Source organism: Pseudophryne corroboree, chromosome 3 (genome assembly GCF_028390025.1).
Source record: "Pseudophryne corroboree isolate aPseCor3 chromosome 3, aPseCor3.hap2, whole genome shotgun sequence".
Lineage (NCBI taxonomy): Eukaryota > Metazoa > Chordata > Amphibia > Anura > Myobatrachidae > Pseudophryne > Pseudophryne corroboree.
In genome coordinates this window covers 532,197,888-532,207,374 of record NC_086446.1, presented here as the reverse complement: position 1 = coordinate 532,207,374, position 9,487 = coordinate 532,197,888, and the positions used below count along the sequence as shown (strand labels likewise).

Below are 9,487 nucleotides of genomic sequence, written 5' to 3'. Positions count from 1 at the left end.
TTATCAGAAGACATTTAGAATTAGATACCAAATAAAACATTATTTTTCTTTTTACACGGTAGTACAGTATACATATATGCGATTACCTACACACAGTGCAGGAAGCTCAATTGTGAGTAGATGCAATATTCAATACAATGCAAATTGTTAATCCGCTGGAAAGAAGTGACATAATTAAGGCATGAGGTTCAAAGTGTACAGGAAGTTTATTTTAGTAATGGACAGAGATACTGGTGGATACAGTTATTTTGAAAAAAGATGTCATTCCTCAATGATTAGCCTAATATTCTCCATTGTCGCTATTTTGCTTGTGATTTTAAAATGAAAGTAGAACTTGCAGATGTAGTATGAAAATGGTCTTCTAAACTCATTTCTCTCTAAAGTCTATAGAGGCTTTAGAAAAACTTTTGCCACACCACCAATAGTATTGTGCATTTGTAATAAAACAAGCCAACAATGTTTTATTCATGTTACAGAGAACATCTCTCATTTGAGATAATTAGCTGATTAAGGATACATAGTGGTTAGCCGTACTGCCACACAACACTGAAGTTGTGAGTTCAGTACCAATATGTGTGGAGTTTGTATGTACTTGTGTTTGCATGGGGTTCTTCTGGGTGTGCTGTTCTCCTCCCAGACCATCTTCCCTGGATCCCTATCACCCACAAGGCAGACAATGGGGTCTATGTACTAAGCCTTGGAGGGAGATAACAAAAGTGGAAGAGAGAAAGAACCAGCCAATCAGCTCCTAACAGCCATGTTACAGGCTGTGCTTGAAAAATGACAGGAGCTGGTTGGCTGGTACTTTATCTCCGTCCACTTTATCCCTCTCCAAGGTTTAGAACCTAGACTGTAATATGTGATCTAGGAAGCAAATGCTTTTCTATACTGCTGCAGACACTACTTCAAGTGTGTGTGTGTGTGTGTGTGTGTGTGTGTGTGTTGTGTGTGTGGTTTTTTTTTTTTTTAAATGGACCATATCAAATAATGTCTGTCAAATTTCACAGACAATTTCTGTAAACTCCAATTTCCATTATTTTTGTTTTTAAACTACTTCGAAAAATGTATATGTTGTTAATTACAGCTTAGCACCAGGCTTCTAATTTTTTGTAAAAAAAAAAAAACCATGAAGAAAAACAAAAATAATGTTTTTCTGCCATTTGATTCTACTTTCAGTCAACCCACATTTGTTTCGAATAACCATCCATAAATCATACGGTGAGGTCCTCTTCCTGTTACTGGCAGCGGCCGTCTGCGCATTTGCATTGGGGATTCGCATTCAGAAAGACTTTTACATCCCAACATCTGTAATCCTAAAATCAGGACCCCATGCACACCTTCGGACAGAAAAGGGGACGTGGTCTCATGGGGATGGGACATAGCATTGCAGCACGCTTACATTTTCATCACTCTTGGAAGTGCTGCCAAGCTGCCCCTAGAGACTCTCCCTGCACTGTGTACATGCCGACATCTATTGAGTGGTTGTGTGCTGGCTCCCCTCCTAACCCCGCCCCTTCCCCCAAAGGAACACTGTGGCTTGTGGGTGGGACAGTAGAATAGTCCCCTAAAAGCAGGACAGCTGGGAGATATAGGTAATGTGGGAGATATAGGTTATGTCTGATTGTTAAATGGCGCCTTGAATTAAGTACTAATTACATTACCTGAGCAAAGACATGGATCTCCTTAAACCTGGACTGTTAGGGTTCCTTGAGATGAGCTTGGGAAACACTAATAAGATGCGAATTTTGTGGAAAAGTATCTTACACATCACATTCGTGAATATAATGTAAATACATACTTACGTACATCAGCCAGGGAACGCAGAGGAGAGCAGCATTTCCGATCCTTCTGATGTCTCTATCACAATATAAGAAGTCAAGGGATTACTGTGGAAGAGATAGAGTTCTGCTATAAAAACTGGTGATAAGTGTACAGTCTTGACAAGCCTTCCCTCCTCTGCTGTGACAATTCCCGCCCAGACTTTGCAGCACGTTCCTGTCACATGTGCATTGCAGCAGCACCAGACTGCACCTCATTACTGTGCAGCATAACGTGTGTGAGAGCACTATGGAAAATAATGTGTCATGTAGAGCAACCATAAGTTCCTCATAGTGAGGGTTTTTTCTTCTGCTACTACATAACAAACGTCGATTACAGGGTTAAAAGTGTCACATGACCTCTCCTGGCCAATGGCGGAATGACAATGCAAGGAGCATTAGCATGTGGCAGACTATTACAGCTCTGCCAATATAACAATATTGTCAGTGTAATGCTATCCTGCAGACATGTTCATTTTCCTCTAGATACTTCCAGCGGCATAACATATAGGACATTGACAACAAGTCATAGAATATAGATTCATTCAGCAGTGTTTTGCATGTGGACAATAAGATAGAGTACTGCTCTGATGCCAACCTGAATATACCAACCTTCTTTCTTCTTGCATGTAATATAATATCAGTGGGCATTGTATCTGCATTATTTCTATTCAAATAAATTGCTCCTTGAAAGACAATGTCTTATAATTCTCCCATTGTTTTATCCATTATAGAAATAAAATGTAATTTGTAAACCTTTTGCGAAGTTTTGTGTAAAAATGTTGCTTTGTAGCGTCAGGCAAATTTTGTGCTTTGTGATTATTTTGCAGCTAGGTGGCGCTGTTTTACATCAATCTGCATTTTTGAAGAAAACCTTTAAAAAAAATGCGTATTGACTGGATACATTGGCCCTTTGAAATGATATTAAAATTAAATTGTAATTGGCTATTTCACACCAATGATAGAGTGGTCCTGAGAAAAAGGTGTGATTTTCCTTTGGATCCTAAGGGATTCTTTAAGGTATAGTGCCACTACCAGCTCTCATTTTGCCCTTTTCAGAAAGAATAGACCCAAGTTTAGGCAGTTATTGGAAAATAGGTCAGAAACATTGCAGAGTATGCAAGAATGTAAATCGAGAGATAAGCAACCTGTCACACTCCAGCTTTTATGGGACTACATGTTCCATCATGCCCTTTTTAAATGAAAGGAAGACATGGTATTTTGAGATCTGTAATTTAAGAAAACTGATAGCTCTAGTAAAATATTAAAGAAAAAATACCTTTGTGACTCTTTAATTGCAGCCATTGCATCCATGTGTGAGAGTGTTCTACACAACTTGCTGGGGTTAGAGGTTTCACAAATCCTGTCCTAGAAGCTTGTAGGTGCTCAGGCACAAACTAAACTGTACTTGTAGTTACAAATGTGAATGCAGCCTGTCAATGAATCGGTAACCAAGCAAAAAGCATGAATGAGATGTTGCTGCTATACCTTTGTAGTCAGTTCTACCTGTAAAGTCACTGGTTCATGAATATTATTAAGTATACAAAATGTCTGCCTTCCTTTTGTACAGGCAACAAGGGCCTAATTCATGTTTGAATGGAAATGCAAGAAAGCAGCTGTGCAATTCCATGTAATTAAAATGCAGCAGGAGGCATCTGTAGAAGATTTGCGAGATCCGAGTGCTGCGTCTGAGGACGCAGCCTCTGATCACCATTAGTTGCGATTCACAATGTTTTTAGGAACCAGTCAGCCTGTGTAAGCTAAAGCTTGCTCAGGCTGGCCACCGGATCTGGACACCTGGGTCCATTAAGTCTGCGTTCGATCACACCTTCAAAACCGGCGACACTCCCCCTCCTTCCCCCGTTTTGAAGAATGATGCTACGTGCCGCCCCACCTCCACCCCCATACACTGCAGTGTGTCAATCATGCTGCAGCTGACAGGGAGCTGCGAGCGATATCGCAAGACCACATGCACAGATAGGGTCTGGTACCTGCACAGACCCCACGCCATAAGATTTTTCCATCGGGTTTATGTACAAATCTGAATTAGGTCCCAAGTACACATACACTCTCCAGGTTGCTCCAACGTATTGCACAAGCCATTTTCTTTAAATTACAAATGCAAGTATTCACCAATTCACTTTAGTACATTGTATTATATTTATTGCAAAACCATAATACATAAAAGGATAAGTTTCACAAAAAGACAGAAAATAGAAAAAACAAAAATTGCACAAAAAATAATGAACAAAATGATACACAGACTTCCAAAGTCAGTGTTGTACACTCTTATTTAACTTAAAATAATTTTTTTAAGGCCTGCTTTTTGTAATGAAGACATTCTTTGTGGAGTGCTCTATGAAATCGCATTTACAAATAAAATTACATTTTGCAAACAAAATTTTCATCTTTTTTTAGCAAAAGTTAAAAATCATTTGCCAAAGTCAAACTGCATTTTTTGTCAAAATAGTTATTACTGTATTGTGACTAGACTAATTTTTCTGTGCATCAATTTTCTAGATGATAATGGGAAAAAAAAACGGTTTAAACATACATGGCTGTTTCCATGTTTGAAGAATTACAAAACTTGTTTAGTGTTATCACAGTTCTTAAAACCTTAACAGAATTGAAAAATAAAAATTGCTCAGGGAATTAATTGGAAAATGTAACTCAATAAATGCTTTGCTATTTTTATGCAGATTAGAGCATCTGATATGTTTGCAATTAGACAAAAAGGAGGAATTTACAACACAAAAGAAGCTGGAAATATCAAATAAAATCCATAATTTAACAAAAAGCGTATTTTCCAAAAGATGGAATCAGCAGCATGCTAATATATATCTTTTTTGTACAAAAGACATTTTAAAAGTTTGGGAGTCTTAATGTAGCATTTTGTTTTCAATATTATTTTATTATAAAATAAATAATTTAAGAATGTGACATCTGTTGCAAAATCTGCAAAAGGCAAAATTTCAAACCAACCAGTTGGTTGCTGGTGATCATTAAAATTTGCAGAGGGCACTTGTGTCTAGGTTGGCACAAACTGTTTTAGGCAACATGTGAATTATCTTAGACCAGAATTTTTAGTTATTGGCACTTGGGAATAAATGTTGAAATACAATTCCTACGTCAAGGCAACTCACAACAGTAAATCCAATTATAACCCAACTGTCTGGCTGAATTATGGCTAAAAACGTACTGCTCAATAGTTAAACAAACATTGTATAAGGCTAAACGTTTTATTTTTTTTACAAAAATATTTTTTCAATTGCATTAAAAGATGAATGTAAGACTAGCTGAGCAGTTGTAGGAAAAATTCTTACAATGTGTCTTTTTCTAAAATATAAATGTATAAACTCCCATATAAAGGAAATAGAACATACACAGTACATACTAAAATATATCAGATTGAGACTAGTCCTCACAGAGGATAAATAATTACAAAGTCTCTTCAAGAATCAAGTCGCTGGTATCTAAAGTATCTTCTTTCTTCATCTGTGTATACAGGTGGCAAGAATTTACTATTTAGAAGCATTGTACCCATTCTTGCCGGCTTCCAGCAGAGGGCGATCAGCCTCACATATGTCATGGGCACTACTTGACTTGTGGTGGATTATGAACAGTCTATTGAAAGTCATTAGCCTATAGTTGTTTCTCTATGGCCTGGTTAGCTGTGTGTAGACAGGTTGCTCCCAGTGTTGTGGACTGTGTGTCTGGGGAATAGATGGGACCCCCGTCGTGTCTGCAATGGGAGTGTACATGGGACGCTGGCTTGGGTTCATGTAGCTGAATGTTGAGTACAGGCTTGAGCTCTGGCCAGCGGCATGACTGTAGTAGGAATTAGAGCCCTGGTGCTCGGTGTAGTCGTACTGTGAGCGTGTGATGGTAGGATATGAAGAGCTGTAGTGTTGGAGGTTGAAGGAGCTGTAATTGAGCTGCTGTGGAGAGTGCTGCTGCTGCTGCTCACTGTAATGACTTGGGCTAAGCTGCTCGGTTTTGATGTGTGTCCTCTGCTGGGACTGGCTCTGCTCACTGCTTAGAGTTGACAATGTGTGCTGTTGCTGGGGCTGTTGCGGCTGCTGTTGAGGCTGTTGCTTGGGCATCCAAGTGTGTCCAGCACCTGCGGCGGCGCTGTTTGTATTGCTGATGCCATAACTGCCTGTGTAAGTCACCTGCGTGGAGGCGACTCCTGGATGGCCGTTGGGTGGCAGGTATTGGTCAAACTCATTGACATCAAAGGTTTCAATGTTGGAGATCACCTCACTGCTTAGCTCTCCGATATCCACATCACGGAAATCAATGTGAGGGGGTTGGCGGCCGCTCTCCTGTAGGGGGCGACCTTCACGTTTAAGATCTGGCTTCCCAGGCTGCACATCTGTTTTAGGAGTAGTTGGTGGAGTTGGTGGACCCTGGGACTGACCTGCACCAAAAGGGAACAGAAATGTTATTATTTAACTTATAGCATGTTAATATAATCATAAAAACCATAAACTGCATAGTATATTTAACTATGCTTAGGTATAGCTAACACTTTATGCACCAAGTTTTTAAATGTGTATCACACTTTTTCAATATGTAAGCCAATAGATGAAGACCATAGGGTTAAATAAAGTTCCAGTATATTATAAGAGTGTTTTATACACTTTATATCTCAGCTCCCTAAAGCCCACAAGAGTCTTATAAGCAGGTGCCATATAACTACACTGATAAGACTCATAATTATTAACTCCAGATTTGTACAGTCAGGTTATTGTAACAGGCGCTGGGCAGACACTGTTCTTGACTTCAAATCTACGGATCTACTGAAAATAGGGCAGATTAAAATTACACTTAAGCACCCAACAATGTTACTAAACATATGGCATCTGACATTTTAACTGATCCATGATTAAACTACAGAGAACCATTATACAATTAACAAACAATCCTATTTATTATGAAAGGTGTATGTCATGTATACAGCACAAGCATCCTCATACAGCATAGGCAACAGAAATATGTCAATGGGGGATATTCAAATGTTTGAAAAGTCAGTTGGGTGTCTGTTTTTTCCTATCTAATACACAGGAAAAAACAGACACCCAGCTGACTTTTCAAACATTTGAGTTCCCCCATATATGTCTATGCAGACGGTCAATGCATCATTCACTGTTTTTGCATTCACTTTACAGCTGCCATTTGTACAAAGAAAATTCATATTGAAGACTACTTTTTAAAAATGGAGCAAAATGAATTTCAGCCAGTTATAAGATACAGCACTGACTTTTGCCCAGAAATGCTCAGAAAACTATACTATATAATTATATAATCATTTTACCATTACACTGAGGTACGGTAGTAGATTAGAAATAGATTAAACTGGCAGCATTTTAGATTTTGCAGATCAATACTACAAGAACGTGAGTAATCTCAGTACCTGAGTGTTCCCCTGGGGAGTGGACTTCACTCATACTGGAGGCAGAGTGCGGAGAGTCAGCCTGCAGAGCTTTGAAGATTGCATTTGGTGAGATGTGGGTCTGCTCAGAGCCATCCTCCTGCTCAGACTGGCCGTTCTTCACTGACTTTCTCCGGCGTGGCTGGTACTTATAATCTGGGTGATCTTTCTTGTGCTGAATTCTCAGTCTCTCAGCTTCCTCCACAAAAGGGCGCTTTTCACTCTCATTCAGAAGCCTAAAAAATGCAAAACAAAAGTTAGACTTCTTATGTACAGTATACAGTGTGTGAAAGAGAAAAGGTAAGATATTAAAAACACTGCTGCTCATCTTTAAATTACACATGTTGCGCTACACACTAACATATCAAATTTACACATACAGCACCATGAACAAATGCTTAGAATTCAGATCTACATGTGAAATCAAAACTTCACCTAAACCCAAAAGCTGCAAAATAGTTACGTAAAACAGTCTATTGCCTCGTTCTATACTGGTGAATATGAATTGTCCCGAAAGGGGTTAATGCAAAGGTCCGGGCCAGTCTTGCCAGCCTTTGCAGATAATTTGCCTATTTGCTGGATGGGCAGAATCGTTGAGCAGAAACATAGAGCATGAGTCTAACATACAGGACAATCATATAATGATAGAATTAGCCCCCTTGGTGTGGGGCAGGAGGAGAGACCTCAGGCTGTACATTGCCTCCACCTCAGCCCCCCTGCAGCCACAGACACAGCAAGCTGCCCCACAAGGGATTACACATCACACTGTTACAAGGCAGCTCATGCGTTAGAAATAACCATTCACACCTAATTACACTCAACACTATAATATATTAAGCAGAGAGCCTACATGTGTCACCTAAGGGCTGCATCTGTAGAGCTAGCTAACAACATTAGTTATGTCCAAAGCGCTCTGCAAACTGAGCATGGCAAAAGAAGAGTTAAAAAAACAACCCAAAAGAGATAAAAAACAAAGAGCTACTGTGGTACCCTGTGTAACAGCATGATGTGTCCCCAAGAGGGAATAATGTGCATTTAGGAAATCTGCAAAGAGCCAGGATCAGCCACAGGTAGTATTAACCTGGTGACAATATATACCTGGTACTGGCACCCACAGCACATCACATAGGAACTAGCATTCCCTCCACACAAAGCGCACAATCCATCTGCTACAGCACTGGCAGCCAGCTGGCCACAGGACATCATAATAATAACAAAAACAATAATAACAATAGTAATAATAATAATAGTGGCAGCAGCAGCGCGGTGGGGGGCGGCACTCCGCAGGTGGGATCCCGGCAGCAGCACTAGCGGCAGCGCTATGAGGGTGAGCGGCACTTACCTCCACAGCTTGCCCAGGGTCTTGCTGAGCTCGGCGTTGTGCAGGTGCGGGTACTGGTCCGCCAGCTTTCTCCGCGCCGCCTGCGCCCACACCATGAACGCGTTCATCGGCCGCTTGACGTGCGGCTTGCTCTTGCTGGATCCGTTCACCCGCACGGGCATGGGCACCAGCGTCCAGTCATATCCCTTCAGCACCTGGCTGACCGCCTCTCTGATGCACACGGGGAACTTCTCGTCCTCCGTCTCCTTCTTCATGTCCGGGTCCCCCTTGGGGAAGGTGTTCTCCTGCGGTCTGGTGTTCTCCGTGTCCGAGCTCGAGCCGGAGGGGCAGGGGGAGCCCGCAGAGTCCTCGGACATGGAGGGGCTGGGGGCCCCGGACAGGCACTTCTCTTGCTCTTCTGTCATCTTCATGAAGGGGTCCAGGAGATTCATGCGCGGACTGGGCAAGGGGCGCCAAGGAGAATCTCTGTATGTATGTGTATATAGGGGGTGGCACAGCTACCAGTCTCCTGTACACTATGCAGCATATGGCACCGTCTCCCCGGCTCCGTACACGTAGCTCCCCGCACACTGCTGCCTGCTGCCCACACACCCGTCACTAGACTAGACTCTACTCCGCTCCGCTCTATAAGACTGAATAAATAGCAGCGCTCTGACTCGTCTCAGCCAATCCCCAGCAGGCAGCCCGGAGCTGATTGGCCTCAGCGCTCAGTGGGCGGTGTCTTGTCCTGTTCCAGAGCAGAAGAAAGAAGAAGCGCAGAAAGTGAGAGTGGGAATTCTACTGCGGCGCAGCCTCGTCGTTATCATCTGCCGCAGCGCAATTAGCGTGACCGCTAGCAACGCAGTCAATGTTGTCTGCAACAGCCCAGTGCTAGATGCAGCGCGGCCAGTGTTT

The 9,487-nt window shown here is 41.7% G+C and overlaps 1 protein-coding gene across 1 annotated transcript; it reads right to left on the bottom strand.

Moving 5' to 3' along the window:
* Positions 1-3,958: 3,958 nt before the first annotated feature.
* Positions 3,959-9,210, bottom strand: SOX9 (SRY-box transcription factor 9). Its single transcript, XM_063961146.1, has 3 exons — positions 8,594-9,210; positions 7,234-7,487; positions 3,959-6,237 (listed from the first exon to the last, which is right to left on the bottom strand). Exons 1-3 carry the CDS (start codon positions 9,022-9,024, stop codon positions 5,474-5,476), a joined length of 1,449 nt encoding a protein of 482 aa, XP_063817216.1. The 5' UTR covers positions 9,025-9,210; the 3' UTR covers positions 3,959-5,473.
* Between the last annotated feature and the right edge of the window lie 277 nt (positions 9,211-9,487).